Source organism: Hypanus sabinus, chromosome 27 (assembly GCF_030144855.1).
Source record: "Hypanus sabinus isolate sHypSab1 chromosome 27, sHypSab1.hap1, whole genome shotgun sequence".
In the NCBI taxonomy this organism is placed as follows: domain Eukaryota; kingdom Metazoa; phylum Chordata; class Chondrichthyes; order Myliobatiformes; family Dasyatidae; genus Hypanus; species Hypanus sabinus.
In genome coordinates, this window is record NC_082732.1 from 8053725 (window position 1) to 8074496 (window position 20772).

Consider the following 20772-nt stretch of genomic DNA (forward strand, 5'->3'; position numbering starts at 1 on the left):
CTTCCCATTTCAGGATATCGTGGACATGATCTGAAACATCCCATACCTTGGCACCTGGGAGGCAAACTACTATCCGTGTTTCTTTCCTGCGTCCACAGAATTGCCTGCTTGACTCCCTAACTATACAGTCCCCTCTCACTGCTGACTTCTTCCTTTCCCTACCTCTCTGAGCCACAGGGCACCACTCGGTGCCAGAGGCATGGCCACTGTTGTTTCTCCCAGGTAGGCCGCTCCCACCCTGCCAAGCAGGAGTACTTATTGTTAAGGAGGTCTGCCACAGGGGTACTCTCTGGTATCTGACTCTTGAAGCTGTACGTATGTGACAAAATGAAGACTTGAAATTTTTGGAAAGAAAAATAAACATATAATCTTTGCCTTAAATGAATGGCCTCTTTATTCTTCAACCTAACTTTGCTTCTATATTTGTACAAACTTCTCCATAACTACAATGTCACATTCCTTCAGGAGCTTATGTTTCAATCTAAACTTCAGGAATAAGAGGCTAGCCTGTCCAACATTTTCTCATAAGGGAATCATTTCATTCCATCTATTGGTCAAGTCAACCTTCCTTGAACTGCTTCGAAACATTATTATCCTTTCCTTAAAAAAGAGATGAATGCCATATGTAATATTACAGATGTAGTCCTACATGACGTATAAATTAAGCAATGCCAATTTTGTACTCAATTCCCATGGCAATAAGTAGCATTGTTGACGTCCTTCCTTATAACTTGCAGTAACTAACCTCCTGTATTCTGCATGTCTTATTCCAGAACACACAGATCCCTCTATGTATTAGAGCTCTTCAATCTTACATCATTTAGATTGTAAGCTTCCTATAAGGTTAAAACAGATTAATTTCACATTTTTACATTATTTGCTCTTTGCAAATCTCTGACTCACTTAACCTTTTTGTTATGTCCTCTTCACAACATACTGGCCTACTTATTTTTGTGTCATCAACAAATTTAACCACTAAATAACCTTAGTGCTGTCATTCAAGTAATTCTACTAACTTGTAAAAAATGTCATGCACTGTTTGAGGTACCCTGATCTGTGGCATCATTTTACACAGTATGAATGAACAGGAACGCAAGGAGTTGCAGAGGGTAGTGGTCGCGGACTCATCAATGGCATATCCCTCCCCTTCATCAGTATTAGCGATGGGAAGGGTTGCCTCAAGAAGACAACATCCATCATCAAAATCCTCACCATCCAAACTATGTTATCTTCTCCCAGCTACTATCAGGGAAAAGAGACAAACTCCTGAAGTACCATAGCACCAGGTTCAAAAACAGCTATTTCCATTTGATTCTTTAATTAACCAGCACAATCTCTTAACACTAAATAAGGACTTTTAAAAAATTCTAACTGTGCTCTTTCTTGTGAAAGTTCTGTATATTTTATATTTAAGTTATGTTTTTGTGAATAGTGTTTTTGAATCATGAATGCTACCTGCTGGACTTGTATTTATCTGTATTGTGACATCATGAACCTGTAATGCTACTGTAAATTTTACATTGCACTTGTGCATACATGTAATTGTGTACGTGACAACAAATATAACTTTGAACTGAGACCTTACAACTAATGTCAATCGTCTATCATAGGCTAAATCTCAACCAGAAAACATTCACACCTACTTTGCTTCCTGTTAGCCAGCTAAATAAAACATTTTCAGGTATACCTAGCTGCCTCTTTGTTTTGTTTGTATACATTTTACTCAAAAACCATAAATACAGGAATTATAAAGTTACAATAAACTACTTCAAAGTATTTTTCAAACTCTTCATCCAACCATTTAATTAACAGGGATTTTAGGATTTAATTTTTACATCAGATAATGTTTGTAAACATTTCACCAAAAGAAACACACAAAAACCAGAAATATAGGAATTATAAAGTTACAGTAAATTACTTTAAAGTAGTTTTCAAACTCATCATTCAACCATTTAATTACAGGGATTTTAGAATTTAATTTTTGCATCAGATAATCTTCATCTGATGTTTTTTTCTTTAAAAAGTTGCAATAACAAAATTACCTGTTGCTACATAGGTTGTAACCTACCTTGAAACAAATCTCTTTACTCCTCTGCCATACCAATTGAACGAGATTCCCACGTTCATTCCCTTGTTCCCATAATTGATTCTTCATTTTGTCATAAATGTACAGCAAGTAGTGAGTGTCTTCTTGTGCATAACGCAACATCTCCTCAGGCAGTGGTCTGTAAATGGAGAGGTACAAAGCTATAAAACAGAAATAAAAACCTAAGCACTACTATGTCCAGTTCGATCTATCCTTTGTGGTGTAGTACTGAATTAAAAAATAATTCTTATTAGATCACAAGGGGCCTGCGTTCAATTGCTCTCTTGTGCAGAATCTTCAAGATTTACCAAGGAAAGCAATAAAGCAAATAAATAAGTATAGCTCACATGCTCATGGATGGGATGAGTGGATTTCCTTGGCAAAGGGAAAGGGACAGTGACATAAGAACTTTGAATACCTTCTTCTAGGAATTTCTGCTTGAAGACTTTACGAAGGTATCAGCTGCTATCTCAAGTAATCCTAGAAAGCCAATATGAAATACACTGGCATCTACAATCCAAACTGCAGCAAATTACATCAATACAATCAGTTAGAAATTATTTCAAAAAATGTCTACAGTCATTTGCATTAGTGTACAAATCAATAGGGAAAATATGAAGGAGCCCTAGATTTGCTTGAGAAATGTCAGTGATAAATTGATACAGGGTTATTTAGAAGTACTGCCACACCACAGTTGTGGTGTTAGAAGAACACCAGCTCTAGAGCAACACAGGTAGGAATTTGCTTCTTGAAAATTAGACAGGAGATAAGGACAACGAACAATTGTAAAGCTGCCAATCATCAAATAAACATGGCAACACTCACTGTGAAAATTCAAACATTAAGTTGCACTGGAGGAATACAATAAAAATTGAAGAAAAATTTTGGAGATGTGAGAGGTAGTAATGAAGAAAATAAAAATATCAATTCTGGAAGCAAAATGTTGCAGTGGTTTTACAGAACTATAAAGGGATGGGTGTGATAAGAAAAGTAAAACTTTGACAAAGGCACATGACTGAGAAGTTGAGTAAATTTTGCTCAAGTTTAAGTCTTTTTGGCTGCATATATCTTTCAAGACCATTTCCCAATATTTGCATCATCTCTTGTACTGGTCTTATACATTCTGCAGCTCTGAAATTGTTTAATCATGGAATACTCAAAGAAGGAAGCAGCATTCAACTAGAATTGATCCAAAGAAAAAAGAGCTATTCAAACCTAGTTACATTTGCAGCAGTCAAGGCTCTTCCGGAACACATCCAATTATTTTATAAATGTGATAAGCACTTGTGTCTTTCTCACCCTTTCAAGCAAAGTGTTTCAGCTCCTACTGCCTTCTGGATGAATTCTCAATTGAACTTCCCTCTAATACGGCAAACATGCTACTTGATTTTCAAATCTTTTGTTAAGAGAAAGGCATCCTTGCTATTTACTGTACCCAAGCTCTCAATTTTATCTTCAGTTAAATTTACCCTCAACTTCTTATTACATATAAAATAATTGATCTTATCCAATCTTTCGTCATGGCTCTGATTTTCCAGCCTTGGTAATACCCACAAAAATCTATACAACTTCTCCAGGGAATCAGGTCTGTCCAAAAAAGCACTAACTACAATCATATGCTGTGGTCTAAGTAACATTATTAGCCAAGCCACAGAAATGAAAGAAAAAGCATCATATAATCCTTCTCAATTATATCATGAACTTGTTTTGCTATTACAGGTACATGGACAAAGCTCATTTGTTTCTTCACATCCCTCCTTTATTCATTTCACCACAACTCAATAATTGCAACATGTCAATGCTTTTTAAACCAACTGACCAAACTATAAAACATAGAACATTGAACAATACTGCACAGGAAAAGACCCTTCAGCCTACAAAGTTGCACTGAATTAATTAATTTGTAAATCAAATACCTAACTGCCTACAGTGTCTGCATATTCCTCCATTCTCTGCGGTCATCTCTTGAATGCCTCCATCAGATTTGCCTCACTCCCACTCCAGGAAGCACATTTCCAGACACTCAGCATTCTGCATAATAGAACTACCCCACACATGTCCTTTGAACGTAACCCCTTACCTTAAAATGCATGGTGTCTGGTATTGGATATTTCGACCCTGTGAAAAAGATACTGGCTGTCTATATGTACTGCTCATAATGTTATAAACTTCTAACAGCTATCCCCTCAGCTCCCACCACTTCAGAGAAAACCACAGGTTTGTTCAACCTCTCCCTATGGTACATGCTCTCATGTACAGGTATAGTACAGGCAGCAACCTGGTAAACATCTTCTGTACCCTCTGCAAAGCCTCCACATCCTTCCTATAACAGGGCAACCAGAACTGAATGTAATACTCCAAATAAGGCCAAACTAGAACTTCATAAAGCTAACTTCCTGACTCTGAAACTCAGTTCCTTGACTAATACAAGGCTAGCATGCCACATGGCTTCTTTACCACCCTGTCAACCACAGTAACCACTTTAAGGGAGCGGTGGACTTGGATCCCACAGTAAGAGTCTTGTCATTAATAGAGTACTGTCCCTTGCCACTCTATATCATAAAGTGCAACACTTCATGTTGGTTGGATTAAATTCCATTTGCCATTTCTCCACTCATTTCTGCAACTGATCTCTAACCCACTGAATTTTTTGGCAGTCTTCTATCCATATCACCAAGTGTCACATCATCTACAAACTTATTAACCCACCCAGCTATGTTTTCATCCAGGTCATTTTTATATATATATATAAATGACGTGCGGGTGAGGTCAGCGGCGAGCGCTGGGTTTAAAAAGAGGCCCACTTTTAGGCGCGGGCAGCGTCGGTGCTGGGCTTTGGCTCAGCGGGCTTCGGAGCAAGGGGACTTCGGTGAAAGGAAATCAGTGAGCCTGAGTACGTGCTTGCTGAGGTAAAAATGGTAAGGTCGGTAGGTACTTTTTTCATTTATTCTGACTAATCTGGGATCAAGTAATGGGGGAGACAGTCAGAGCAGTGGTGTGCTCCGTATGCAGTATGTGGGAGGTCAGGGTCAACACAGTTGTCCCTGATGACCACACCTGCAAAAGGTGCATCCAGCTGCAGCTCCTATCAGACCGAGTTGGGGAATTGGAGCAGGAGCTGGATGAACTACAGATCATTCGGGAGGCAGAGACATAGACAGATAAGAGTTATTGGGAGATAGTCACACCAAAAAGACAGGAGGTAGGCAAATGGGTGACAGTCAAGAGAGGCGGTGGGAGCAGACAGAGAGAGCAGAGCACCCCTGTGGCTGTTCCCATCAACAATAAGTATACCGTTTTGAATACTGTTGGTGGGGGTGATCTACCAGGAACAAGTTGCAGTGGTCCTGTCTCTGACACTGAGGTTGGACCCTCAACTAAGAAGGGGAGGAGGGAAGAGAGCGGTAGTGATAGGGGATTCTATAGTCAGGGGGGCGGATAGGAGATTTTGTGGGGAAGATCGGGAGTCTCGGATGGTATGTTGCCTTCCTGGTGCCGGGGTCCGGGACATCTCAGATCAGGTGCAGGTTATTCTCGAGAAGGAGGGCAAGAACCCAGATGTTGTGGTCCATGTAGGGGCAAACGACATGGGTAGGATGAGTGAGGGGGTCCTGCGTTGTGAGTTCAGGGAGTTAGGTGCGAAGCTGAAGGGCAGGACCTCCAGGGTAACAATCTCAGGATTGCTACCTGTGCCACGTGCGAGTGAGGCAAGGAACAGAAGGATTATACAGATTAATACGTGGCTGAGAGGATGGTGCAGGAGGGAGGGCTTCAGGTTTTTAGATAATTGGGCTTTGTTCCAGGGAAGGTGGGATCTCTTCCGATTGGATGGTTTACACCTGAACTGGAGCAGTACTAAAATTCTTGAAGGAAAATTTGCTAGTGCTTCTCGGGGGGGGGGGGGAAGGGTGTTAAACTAAGCTTGCAGGGGGCAGGGATCCAGAATGCGAGAGAGGATAGCGAGATGAAGAATAAAGGACAGGTGGGGACTACACGGTTTCCGGAATATTAAGTGTGTAGTAGAGAAAGGTGAGGCGGAACAAGTGATAAGGAGGACACATGTACAGAGGGATGGTCTGACGGAACATGGAGTTAAATGTGCAGAAAGAGTAAGTAAATTTAGGAAGGACAACAAAATTCAAGGGGCGTATAGCCCAATGGGAGATCGGGGAGCTGGGTTAAGCACAATAGGCAGCGATTTAAACAGAGAGAGGAGAAATTGACTAAAAATTCTATATCTGAATGCACGAAGTGTCAGAAATAAGGCGGATGAGCTCGAAGCCCTGGTGTGAATGGGTAACTATGATGTTGTTGGGATAACGGAGACATGGCTGCAGGGAGATCAGAGCTGGGAAATGAATGTACGAGGGTATACGTGCTATCATAGGGACAGAAATGTGGGCAGAGGGGGTGGGGTGGCCCTGTTGGTGAGGAATGAGATTCAGTCCTTTGCAAGGGGGGGACATAGGATCAGGCGAAGTAGAGTCTGTGTGGATAGAACCGAGGAACAGTAAGGGCAAAAAGACCCTAATGGGTGTTGTCTACAGGCTACCAAACAGTAGCATGGATATTGGGTGCAAGTTGAATAGGGAGTTAACATTGGCATATGGCAAAGGTAATGTCGCAGTAGTTATGGGGGATTTCAACATGCAGGTGAATTGGGAGAATCAGGTTGGTGCTGGACCCCAGGATAGGGAGTTTGTAGAGTGCCTACGGTATGCATTCTTGGAACAGCTTGTACGAGAGCCGACCAGGGACAAGACTATTCTGGATTTAGTGTTGTGTAATGAACAGGATTTGATAAGTGATCTTGAAGTAAAGGAGCCATAGGAGGTAGTGATCATAATATGATGTTTTTATCTGCAATTTGAGAAGGATAAGGGCAGATTGGAGGTGTCAGTGGTGCAGTTGAACAAAGGAGACTATGAAGCCATGAGGGAGGAGCTGGCCAAAGTTAACTGGACGGATATCCTAGCAGAAAAGACAGTGGAACAGCAATGGCAGGTATTCTTGGGAATAATGCACAAGGTGCAAAATCAGTTCATCCCCTGGAGAAGGAAGGATTCAAAAGGGGGGAAAGGGGCCACAGTGGTTGACAAAGGAAGTCAGAGATTGCATAGCATTAAAAAAAAAGGAAGTATGACAGAGCTAAGGTGAGTGGGAAGACAGATGATTGAGAAATTTTTAAGGAACAACAGAACTTAACTAAAAAGGCAATACGGGGAGAAAAAAATGAGGTATGAACGCAAGCTAGCCAGGAATATAAAGGAAGATAGCAAAAGCTTTTTTAGGTATGTGAAGAGACAGAAGATAGTTAAGAACAACGTTGGGCCCTTGAAGAATGAATTATGTGAAATTGTTATGGGAAACAGAAATGGCAGAAGAATAAGTACTTTAGATCTGTCTTCACTAGGGAAGACACAAGCAACCTCCCAGATGTATGGATGGGCCAAGGACATAGGGTAACAGAGGAAATGAAACAGATTGACATTAGGAAGGAAACGGTGATGAGTAGACTGATGGGACTGAAGGCTGACAAATCCCCAGGTCCAGATGGTCTGCATCTTAGGGTACTAAAGGAGGTGGCTCTGGAAATTGCAGATGCATTGGTAATCATTTTCCAATGTTCCTTAGATTCAGGATCAGTTCCTGAGGATTGGAGAATGGCTAATATTATCCCACTTTTTAAGAAAGGAGGGAGGGAGAAAACAGAGAACTATCCTCCAGTCAGTCTAACATCAGTAGTGGGGAAGATGCTAGAGTCCATTATTAAAGATGAAATAGTGGCATATCTAGATAGCAGTGATAGGATTGAGCCGAGCCAGCATGGATTTACCAAGGGCAAATCATGCTTGACTAATCTATTGGAGGTTTTCGAGGATGTAACCAGGAAGTTAGACAAGGGAGATCCAGTGGATGTAGTGTACCTTAATTTTCAGAAGGCTATTGATAAGGTCCCACATAGGAGATTGGTGGGTAAAATCATGGCATAGGGGGGAAGATATTGACATGGATTGAAAACTGGTTGGCAGATAGAAAGCAAAGGGTAACGGTGAATGGGTGTTTCTCGGAATGGCAGGTGGTGACTAGTGGGGTGCCACAGGGCTCGGTATTGGGACCACAGCTGTTTACGATTTATATCAACGATTTAGATGAAGGCATAGAGAATAACATCAGCAAGTTTGCTGATGATACTGAACTGGGTGGCAGTGTGACATGTGATAAGGATGTTAGGAGAATTCAGGGTGACTTGGATAGGCTGGGTGAGTGGGCAGATACTTGGCAGATGGCATTTAATGTGAATAAGTGTGAGGTTATCCACTTTGGGAGTAAGAACAGGAAGGCAGATTATTATCTGAACGGTGTAGAGTTAGGTAAGGGAGAAATACAAAGAGATCTAGGAGTCCTTGTTCATCAGTCACTGAAGGTGAATGAGCAACTGCAGCTACCAGTAACTGCCATAGAACTTCTCTTTCTTTTTCTTTAATCTACACTTGACGTACGTCGGCATTCCAAGGCCTCTAGAGCTAGTTCCACTCATTTTATTGTGGAGACATTTTTACCTTGAACCCCAGCCCCATTTTAAGAACTAGACAATATAATGGCTTGAAAAAGATACATTAATAGAAGGAATTGACAGCAACAAAGGACATCTTGTCCTCTGTTAAAACACTTTGCTATAATGCTCTTAGCATTTTTGGATTTCTGTGAGGTACAGAAGACAGGCTGTTTTTTTTAAAAAATGGAGAAACTTGTCCTGACAATAGTGACTACCAATTACATTGAAAAGTAGTCTATAGTTTGAAAAATGCATATATGACTGCACCATACATTCTGGTAAAATCTAGTACAGGTGGCAACTTAAAAGATTTAAAATCTGTCTTAAAACTGAACTCCTGCTAAAGAAAGCATCACATTGCCAAGGTTCAGTCTGTGAAGTCTGTATGATTTCTTACCGTAATCTCCAGTCTGCCAGTTGATATCGTTTATCAGTCTGAACATCACAGTAATGTTTCAACAGGTAATCCAAGGAATGTCGGCCCAAGTTGAGAGTGCGTGCAGCTTGGTGTGTATCAAACATGTTGACAACATAGATGCCAAAATCTCTCTGTAACCATTCAATATCAGAATCTGCACCATGGAAAACCTAGAGACAAAGGAGTTTCATTTGAACAAGCAGGGTCGTCATGTACACTTGGATGGGTAATGCTGTCATTTATTTATTAAAGTATGAAATAAAAGTGCAAGAAGGTATTTTACATTTCACAAAATGGCTCTGATGAGAGGTAATCCAACTAAAATATTAAACTTATTCTTTCTGCACAGGTGCTCCCTAACTGCTGTGTATTTCCAGCATCCTATTTTTGACTGGGATTTTACATTCAACATCTCCAGGCAAAAGTTCAGGAATCCAATGACTAATTTTCTTCCCTGCCCATTTTCTTAAATGTTCACTAATATCAACCATGATGATTTAAATGGAGGTATCTGGCTAGAAACAATATCTGGAACCTGATCAGCTGTGAGCAAATACTGTTAAATTGGTGCCTCAGCAATCATTTTTATCAACCATGTGCATTATTTCAGGTTCCTTCCACCACACACCCCAGAAAAACAGTCCATATGAATGTAGTAAATCAATTAGTTGGATATCAAAATGGCCTGGTTAAAATAAATAAATATAATTGTCTATTTTAAAAAAAAGAAAATTAAATGACACAAGAGTGTGAATTTGACAGACAGACGTACTTTATTGATCCTAAGGGAAATTGGGTTTTGTTACAGTCGCACCAACCAAGAATAGTGTAGAAAGATAACAATATACAACCATAAGTAATTAAATAATGTAAATTATTCTGTGGAAATAAGTCCAGGACTAGCCTATTGACTCAGAGTGTCTGACACTCCGAGGGAGGAGTTGTAAAGTTTGATGGCCACGGGCAGGAATCACTTCCTATGACGCTCAGTGTTGCATCTCGGTGGAATGAGATTTATTTGCTACAAATAAAGACTTAATACTGAATTTTATGGGCTTAAATTCACCAGTACAATGGAATAATCAAGATTCAAGTTTATTTATCACATGTACATCAAAACATACAGTGAAATACATCATTTGCATTGACAACTATCACAACCCGAGGGTGCGCTGGGAGTAGCCGACAAGTGTTAGCACACATTCTGGTGGCAGAAGCTCTACAAAGTTTGACAGACAAAACAAAATACAATTAAGCAGAACACAACAAGCAACAAAAGCATAACAAACCCCATTTCCCTCTCCCGCCCATGTAGACAATCCTCTAACACTAAGACAAACCGTCTTCTTTGGCTGCCGGCAGACTTGTATTCAATCACGCAGACAATGGGCATTCAACTACTCCAACAGACCGCAGAGATGCACAGACCTGGGGTCCCAGCCAATAGGCGTTGACTCTTGACTTCCTATTCGACCCTTGGCATTGACACACCAATCTCTAAACACCATGCCTCAAACTCCAGACTCGCCAATGATGGGACCCCAAGGTTCCGGTCTCACCACTATGCAAATCCAGGTGTATCATCTGACATTGTTCCTTCCTTCACTGAACCCCAACTCCAGAACCCTCCAATCACTTGCTTACCCTGGGGAGTCAGCAACTTTTGTCCACGTTCTTTTGTTGGCCCGACATCCCGGCCTGATGTCCCATGTTTGTATTGCTGTCTTTCAAATGTGGCGCAGAGACTTAAGACTTTGGTCTGTGCTCTAATTCCCCTACAACCCTGTCCCCAAACCTTAATTTGAGGCCCAACTTCCTTCTCTGTCACTAAAACCATCCCTACAAACACAAAAAGCCACAGCAAAAAAAACTGAAATGCAAACTCAACAGAGGTTGCAGCTCAGCACCATCTTGAAAATAACTCAGTATCTGCAGCTCAAAATGACTAAACCTGCTGCTGTTGGACTATATGCTTCCACCTCATTTATTTAGGATATTAGAGAATAATGTAGTTGTTACAAGCAGAATGGTAAGGATCTTATGAAAATCAAAAAAGATGCTCAACCACTTACAATTACAGAATATAAAGTCAACCTCCCCCTGTGCCAGTTCATGTGTAGCTTAGTGTAGAATTACCATTTCGAGGGGGCAGATGAAGGGATCACAGTGGTGCAACATTTAGTGTTGTGGCCTCACAGCTCCAGCAAAACTGGTTCAATCTTGACTTCTAATGTCTCATTTGTGGAGTCTGCACATTTGACTACATTATGTTCTGTTCTCATCCCAAAAAAAAATACAATGGCTGAAGGTTAATTGGCTACTATAAATTACTACCAGGTATAATTAGGTGATAGGAGAACCAGTAGGAAGTTCTCCCATCCACATAATCAGTGCACAGGAGAGGATAGGAGAGTGCAACTGCTCTGAAATCTGCCATAGATTCAATACACTGAAGTTAATAAAAATGACAAAAGTAGGAGAGGACAATCAAACCAGGTATTTGGAAAAGATGCAAGGAAGCAAAACCAATAGATTTATGGCAGGGAAACAGAGAATGAATAGTGTGAGAGTGAAGGGAAAAAGTATTAGCTGACAGAGTGGAATGATGCTAAATCACTGTTTACCTTAACAATGGATGGATCAGTGAAGACTTCATTGAGAATGTACATTTCCTTGCGCAGTTCAAGTGTGTCAATGATAAAATCCTCGTCCCTTGTTGATAACTGCATTAAGCAGGTTAATCCCAAAAAGCTTCGGTATGAATGGTGCTGGTGGAAGAAAAATACCCATTTTACAGGTCACATACATACAAAAGCAAATGGCATTACTTGCTACGTATTTTACCATTATTTAAAGTCAGGATAAACCAGATACCAAAATGGATGCAGTAAATCTACTTTTTGAAATAATCCAATGAAACACAGTACCCAGTAGATGAGCAGTACAATCTAAGTGGGATTGTTGATGGGAATGTGGGGAATACAATTAAAATGGGTTGGATAAAATGGACACCAATGAAGGGGCTGGACAGATGCTGTATTACTTCACCTATAATTATACATGTTCTATCACTACTGTATTGACAATTATATCAATATGTAAACACATGAATCAAATATAAGAAAAACCTGCATTTTTTGAAGATACAAACATCATATTGAACCAAAAGTTCTTAAAGGTTACAGGTGGTGGGCTTAAGATGTAATTCAGTTTGTGAATGATCTGATCCTTCTGTACCCATTGACATAGGGCTTCCTGCAAGATGGTAGTGTGTGCAAATGCAGTGGCCTCTCAGGGGGTCAACCAAAGGTACTTCTTTTCTTCGTAAAATTTGTTTTTTTACAATCTAAAGATAATTCTACTCCGAGAACATCGGGTACTGCAGGGCTACTCCATCAATGAGCTGCTCATTGATCGGAGTAGCTGGACTGGTGCTGGCCACAAAGAGGCCAGCTGGGATGCTGGAGAGAGAGCTGACTGAGCTGTCAAAGGGACTGGCCATCCATGATGTTGAAGAGAGAACCGGCTGAAGTGTTGAAGGGGCTGGACAAGTCTGGGATTGTGTAGAAGGGGCCAGCCGAGGGAAGGTGCAAAGGAGCTGACTTGGCTACAGACCGTGTAGCTGCCACCACATTTGGAAGCATCAGTGTTGGTGTAGTACAGCCATGGGAGAATATGATGGACATTTCACTTGCGATTGCAGGATTCTGCTGAACAGTGATAATCTAAGTTGCTGCAGGCCTGTTACCTTTTTCTAGTGGATGGACAGATGACATGGGAGCTGTATAGTCTTGGTTTTAGTGAGAACTAGGCCTCAAGCTTGCCTGTTGCTGCAGATCAGGTGAGAGATGTAGAGTGTTTATGGCATGGCATCCAAACTCAGCTGGGGCCTGGCCTCTCCCACTGTTGATGCCTTGGTTGAGCACTGGAGACTGAACCAACGACCATCGGACACTACCACTCAAGGTCTCAAGAAATGTGCTTCTTTGCTCACTATTCTGAATGTTTTATACCTTGAATGCTGTCTTGTTCAACTGTATCTATGTATAGTTGAATGCTAATTAACTTGATTTGAACAAACAACCGGAAATCTGCAGATGCTGGAAATTCAAACAACAACACACACAAAATGCTGATGGAACACAGCAGGCCAGGCAGCATCTATAGTGAGAAGCGCTGTTAACGTATCGGGCTGAGTCCTGACGAAGGGTCTCGGCCCGAAACGTGGACAGCGCTTCTCACTATAGATGCTGCCTGGCCTGCTGTGTTCCACCAGCATTTTGTGTGTGTTGTAACTTGATTTGATGTGAGTTTTTTGATTTGATAGACTTTACAAATGGAACAGATGCCCAATGGACAATGATCAATTTTTTCCTACTCAGTGGCCTGCTGCAGCTTTTTCTATCATACTATTCAGTGCACTGGCCCATTAAGTCCCCTTTAAGTGGGGCACAAGCTATCAGCTTAGCAAAAATATTATTTTTTCCAGTCTCTGAATAGACAATGAACCCATGTACTCTACCTCATTTTTCTCTTTTTGTATTGTGTGTGTACGTATGTATGTGTGTATATATATAAAATTTTTAATGCAACTTACAGTTTTTAAAAAATCATATATTGCACTGTATTGCTGCCTCAAAACAACAAATTACACGACATGCCAGTGATATTAAACCTGATTCTGATGAGTAATGAATGGATATATTTACATCATGCATTTCCTCATCAGGAACCTCCAAGGTCTCCCAAGAACAACAGATAATCACATCAGCAGCCCTTACTACAGCCTTTAACTGCTTAATGAAATAGTAACTGATGAATGAACAAATGAAATTTACTACTCATGCTTTTAATGGGTGTTAGACTCTGCTGAAATAGCAAATGTTAAATAAGATTATGGGAACACTGCTAGACTGAAATTTCTGATCATTCACCAAACTAAACAAGATTAGCAAAATATTCTGGAACCATGACAAGGTTATTAATTTGAAAATTATTAGCAAGATTCCAGAGCTGCCAGACACATAAGTAATTGAAAAATAACACAATGTGTATCTGCTTGAATCGTGTTATCTGGCCCTTGGACAAATCTGTCAGCATAAGGACAAAATCAAACAGCAGTCCTCAATATAGGAGCCCCTCAGGGCTGCATACTGAGTACCCTCCTTTATTCTATACCCATGACTATCATGTGTATCGCCACCCACAGCTCCAATCTGCTAATTAAATTCATTGACGACACTATATTGATTGGCCTTATCTCAAACAATAATGAGGTGGCCGACAGGGAAGAAGTCATCCCTCTGACACAATGATGTCAAGAAAACAACCTTTCCCTCAATGTCACAAAAACAAAGGAGTTGGTTGTGGATTACAAGAAGAATGGAGACAGGCTATTGACATCAATGGATCTGGGGTTGAGAGGTAAAAGCATCAAGTTCCTCGACATCCACATCACTGAGGACCTCACGTGGTCTGTACACACCAGCTGTGTAGTGAGAAAGATACAACAGCTCCTCTCTCACCTCAGACAGTTGAGGAAGTTTGGTATGGGCCCCTAATTCCTAAGAACTTCCTACAGGGGCACAATTGAGAGCATCCTGACTGGCTGCATCACTGCCTGGTAGAGGATCTATACCTCCCTTAATCGCAGGACTGCAGAGCAATGCGGACAGCCCAGCACATTTGTAGTTGTGAACTTCCCATGATTCAGGACATAAGGACAGTTGTGTAAAAAGGGTCCGTAGGATCATTGGGGACCCAAGCCATCCCAACCACAATCTATTCCAGCTGCTACCATCCGGGAAGCGGTAACACAGCATAAAAGCCAGGACCAACAGGCTCCAGGACATCAGACTGATGAACTCATGCTGACTTGAGTATACAATTAGGAGACGCAACTTGAAGATTTTTACTCCTCATGTATGTGAAGGATGTAAGAAATAAAGTCATTCAATATTGTATTGATGTCAACTCAGCCATTTTACACAAATGTACTGGAAATAAACCAAAAAATCTTGCTGGTAAATTAATAATTGAAAATAGCTTTATTTTTCAATTCTGATGTAAAGTTAAATTAGAAAGATGTAAAAATTAAAAGAAATAACTGGGATTGAAACCGTAACATATTTTTCATCACAGTATCAAACTTTATCTCAGAAATCAAAAATGACTAATAGTAACAAGCATGAAGTTCATAAATGACTTGTTAATTTTAATAAATATTTTGCTGCTTGCTCAGTTAATGAGTTTACCTCCAAGTCCACAGCAATCTCTCTGCACTTCAAGAGCTTTTCATTCATTTCCACTAGTTCATCAAAGGTTGTGATTAGCTGAAAGTTGGTCTCTGACAAAGCTTTATACATCTACGGAGAATAAAAGAACCATTTCTCAAATTCAATAATCACATACTGAAGCTTTAGGCAACATAATTTCTACATATTGATTCTTTTTATGATATGGATATAGAATCATGCATATTCTTCCCAATTTCAAAAGGAGATCCCACTTCTGAGGCTGAGTGTACAGAATGCTGATTCGTCTTAATTCAATTATAACTATAACAGCCATATAAAGGATAACTAGGCTGGTCAAATTTTCTTCTCGATTACTACTCAACTTAATTTTTAAAAATCTTTGTAGCAATTTAGATAGCAACCTTCGAGCTGCTCCAGACATCTTTCACCTTGGCAGCTCTTTCAAATACTTTCCTCTCCCACTGGGAAACAATCTACGTCACTTGCCAATTCTCTTGCATCAGGACATTAATGCTATACGAAAGCCCATAGCACAAGATACACTTACACTCAAGTTTCCCACATCCCCATCACTGACCTGTGGTTCCTGTTTAACCAGTACAGCTTCTGCTGGTTCAAAGTGATTAAGCTCATACTGATAAGGATGTGAACTCCTGAAAAGGAAGAGGAACACACAATGATTACACCGAGACCTGACAATCAATTGATGAGCAAACCAGAAACTTGGGAGAAAAAAATAATTTTACTTTCGTCGGACTCATTTCTGCATTTATTTTATTTTTCAATGCCTCTGCATTGTTTCTAGTGGGCACATTGTTTGGAGCTTTTAACAAGCTTCTAGAACAACTCAGTAGGTCAAGCCAATCTATGGAGGAAAATTCAACTTGAAAAAGATTAACAATCACTTTGCCCTCTTCAATGCTTCCTGACCCACTGAGTTCTTCCAACAGTTTATTCTTCTGGGTTCCCGCATCTACAGTTTTGTGTGTCTACACAGTCGTAGAGCAGTACTGTCTGTGCACTGATCCGCACCTGGCCCATCACTGTCCATTTACCTCTATTCATGCACTATGTAATTGAACCCACATCCACTACTTACATTGGCAACTTATTCCACACTTACACCAACTTATGCGTGAAGATGATCACCCTCAGGTTCCCCTTAGATATTTCACTTTTCACCCTTAACCTATGACCTTTAGCTCTGGTCTCACCCAACCGCATTTACCCTATCTATGACCCTATAATTTTGTATAGCTCCATCAAATCTCCCTTTGTTCTTCTTTGCTCCAGGGAATAAAATCCTAACTTATTCAACCTTTTATCTACACTCAAGTCATGGCAACATCCTTGTAAACATCTCTGTACTCTTTCAATCTTTTTAATATCTTTCCAATAAATAGATGACCAGAACTGCATACAATACTCCAAGATTGGCTTCCCCAACTCCTGTATTCCATATTCTGATTTATGAAAGTCAATGCGTCACAGCAAAGACGCTATTTTCCTGTATCACTACTTTCTAGGAATTATGGATCCCTATGTTCTACTGCACTGTTCACTGTGCATGTCCAACCTTGTCTGTCCTCCCGAAGAGAAACACCTCACACTTGCCTGCATTAAATTCCATCTGTTATGTTTCAGCCCAATTTTTCAGCTGGTCCAGATCCTGCTGCAAGTTTTGTTAACCTTCCTCACCTCCACTACGCCCCCAACCTTTGTGTCATCCACAAATTTGCTGATCCAGTTTACCACATCGTCATCTAATTCATTTATATAGATGAACGACAGAACCAGCACTCATCCGTGTGGCACACTACTAGTCACAGGCCTCCAATCAGAGAGGCAACCATCTGCTAAAATTCTCTGGCTTTCCCCACAAAACCAACATGGAATCCAATTTACTACTTCATTCTGAATGCCAAACAGAACTTCTGTCAACAGCCTTGCTGAAGTCCAAGTAGACAAATTCACTGCCCTTCCTTTATCAACTTTCCTGGTAACCTCCTCAAAAAGCTCTTTAAGATTGGTTAGACACAAGCAAAAGCCATGTTGGCTATTCTTTATCAGGGCCTGTTTAGCTAAATACAGTGCATTCTAGTTAAATGCACCAATGGTTAATTGGGGTAGCCACTTATTTAGGATAGCTTTTAAGGAACATAAAGCTAAATGAGAAAATAGCTAGGGTTTCCTTTGTTTATGTAGGACACAATGTCGCTTAATCAGGAGTGGAGACTGCTGGTGAACAGTGTCTTAACAAGCATCATTCGTGTGCACTTGTGTGGCCATTAGACACTACACTGTGCTTAGAATGAACAATTTTTAATAGCGCCAGTTTCATGTGTTTATATTCAAAAAGTAGTGATTTTCATTATTCATAGTTGGCGAGATACAAGCAGTAAGACAATTCAGAACTGTTTTGCTTATTGCGGTTTCAAGTATTCAGTCTTGAAAGATGCCAGAAATGACTGTGAGTGAAAATTAAATGATTTCATTACTTCAACAAAGACTTCATTGGTATTAGGAACTACAAAGAAGTTGAAGGTATTGACAATCAACAAAAACGAAGATATGGAAGATGCAATCGACAAAAGCATTCTATGAAGACAGTTCATTAACTGCAGTAGGTGGCTGCACTGATTTTGCTCATTTAGTCAATCAAAAGATAAACTGAGAGACCTTAAGGTACAAGTGACTCCCTGAAAGTGCTGATACAGCTAGACAGTGCTGATACAGTGGTGAAGAAGGGAGAATGACACACGTGCACTCATCAGTCAGAACACTGAGTACAGAAGTTGGAAAACCTTGATAGAGCTATTCAAGACATTGGTGAGAGCACTGTGTGCAGCTCTGGTCACCATGACATGGAAACAAAGTGACATGACATGGAAACAAAGCGAGAGAAGGGGCAGAAAATGTACACTAGGATATTGCTGGGACTGGAAGGCTTGAATCTGTGGAATTCTCTGCCCAGGTAAGCAGTTGAAACTTCCTCACTATATATATTTAAGAAATAGATAGGTTTTTACATAGTAAGGGAATTAAGGGTAATGGGGAAAAGGCAGATAGATGGAGCTGAGTTTATGGACAGATCAGTCATGATCTTATTTAATGGCGGGGCAGGCTCCATGGGCCAGATGGCCTACTCCTGCTCTTATTTCTTATGTTCTTGTAACAGTAGCATACACTGGATGAATTCCTCCATTGATAACTATTGGAAACCAATACAGTTTTATTGTACTATAGCATTAGTAGTGTTCTAATTTGTTCTGTATTTCATTTAATCCTCAGTTAAACAGTAGTTTGTCTTTTTTATACCTTTTTAACTTGTTCATGAAACTTCAACTAATTGGGGCAGCTGCTTAATTGGGCCAAAATGTACTATGTCCCAATTAACCAGAACTCACTGTACTTCCACCTCTCCCTTGAAAGTCTGGAGCACTCTCTTGATTATGAACTTTCATCATTTAATTAAAACAAAAAGCTAAAAGAAAAAGAAATACCAAAGAAGAAAAGAAAATAGAACTTAAATTTGAGAATTATTCACTTTAGAACCTCTAATTCTTTTATATGGTTACAATCCAATTTGACACTCACAAGTCCTGCTCATTTTGCTGAGTCCTCTGTTGATGAATGAAGTCAGCCAATGCAGCTGGAACATCAAGATCTTCCGGCCTTTCCGGTCGATTGTGTCTATTTGAAAGTACTATAAATAAAGAAACTTGAGTTATCATGTTCTCACCAACAACCTTCAGCAAATATTTATTTAATAGATTAGCCTGTTGTATTCCGAAATGTTCACGATAATACTACCGAGTCGAGCACAGTTAACCAAGGTTAAACAAGTAACCTTGGTTGCAAAATACACTGTATTAAGGAGCCAACATAAACAACTGGACTGTTGGTTTGATACCATGAAGCAATCACCACCCGGAAAGTAAACTATCATGATCAAAACCTGATGCAGAAATCCTTGACAACATTGCTGGTACGCAGGATGTAAAGTCTGTACTAAGTCAGTCACAAATATAATGTAAACATAATGTGTCCAATGCACTTATTTAAAATAGGGAACAAACAGACTACTTAAGACCTGATCCTCAACCAGTGACCAAAATGGAAACTCCAACCCCTCATGTCAGCAATGAAAAATTTTCTTTTTTGCAGACTACTGGTGGGGAAACAGAATTCAAATGTTCCTTCTTATAATTGTTGTACTTGTGTTTGTAGAATGGGCAATATAGTAACTTTATTAAATATTGTCTGGCTCTGTAACAAATAAATCAATTATAAAACATACAAAACCTCAAGGTTCAAGTTTATGCTCAGTGTACATAGATGGAAAATAAATGTACTTTAAACTTTTAGACTTCATCACAATAAGCTTGCTGAACGGATGTAGCTCTTAAAAAGTGGACATGGATACAGAATTTGCACTGATCTTGGTACAAACAGGTGCTAGCAATGACATCCAAAATACCAAGCCACCAACTAACTGTTAGTGTGGTGGGGGTTTTTGGAATGCGAGATTGGGAGGGTGGTAATGATAATAGGTAGGTGGAGCGCATTTGGTAGCTCATTCAGTGGGAAGGTGAACAGCCAGAGGCCGTGGTACATATTGGAGGGAGGAGGTCCTGAGAACAGACTACAGGGAGTTAGGAAGGAAGTTCAGAAGCAGGACCTGAAAGGTAATAATCTCCGGATTAATGCCTGTGCCACGCAACAGTGAGTATAGGAATAGAGTGAGGTGGAGGATAAATGTGTGGCTGAGGATTTAGAGCAGGGGGCAGGGATTCAGATTTCTGGATCATTGGGACCTCTTTTGGGGCGGAAGTGACCTGTAGAAAAAAGACAGGTTGCACTTGAATCCCAGGGGGACCAATATCCTAGCAGGGAGGTTTGCTAAGGCTACTGGGGAAAGTTTAAACTAGAATTGCAGGAGTGTGGGAACCAAACTGAAGAGATGGAGGAAGGGGCAGTTGGCTCACAAATTGAGAAAGCTTGTAAACAATGTGAAAGGGAGGATAGGCAGGTGATAGAGAAGGGATATGCTCAGATTGATGGTTTGAGATGTCTATTTTAATGCAAGGAGTATCATGAACAAAGCGGATAAACTTAGATCATGGATCAGTACTTGGAAATATGATGTTGTGGCCAGACAGAGACTTGAATGGCTTAGAGGCAGGAATGGTTACTTAAGACTGTTTCAGAAAGGACAGGGAGGGAGGCAAAAGAGGTGGGGGCGTGGCACCGCTGATCAGGGATAATGTCACAGCTGCAGAAAAGGAGGAAGTCATGGATTGTCTACTGAGTCTCTGTGGGTGGAAGTTAGGAACAACAGGGGGTAAATAACTCGAATGGGTGTTTTTTATAGACCATCCACAGGGACATCGAGCAGCAGATAGGGAGACAGCTTCTGGAAAGATGCAATAACACAGTTGTCATGGTGGGA

At 40.4% G+C, this 20772-nt stretch overlaps 1 protein-coding gene across 1 annotated transcript in view; it reads right to left on the reverse strand.

The window, feature by feature from the left end:
- The window catches only part of exosc10 (exosome component 10), a 78624-nt gene that overhangs the window by 45905 nt on the left and 11947 nt on the right, over positions 1-20772 (reverse strand). The window contains exons 6-11 of the mRNA XM_059951713.1: positions 18918-19026; positions 15898-15973; positions 15318-15428; positions 11688-11831; positions 9043-9233; positions 2069-2225 (exon numbers count right to left, since the gene is read on the reverse strand). Coding sequence (XP_059807696.1) covers positions 2069-2225; positions 9043-9233; positions 11688-11831; positions 15318-15428; positions 15898-15973; positions 18918-19026 — 788 coding nt within the window. The remainder of the gene's footprint in view (positions 1-2068; positions 2226-9042; positions 9234-11687; positions 11832-15317; positions 15429-15897; positions 15974-18917; positions 19027-20772) is intronic.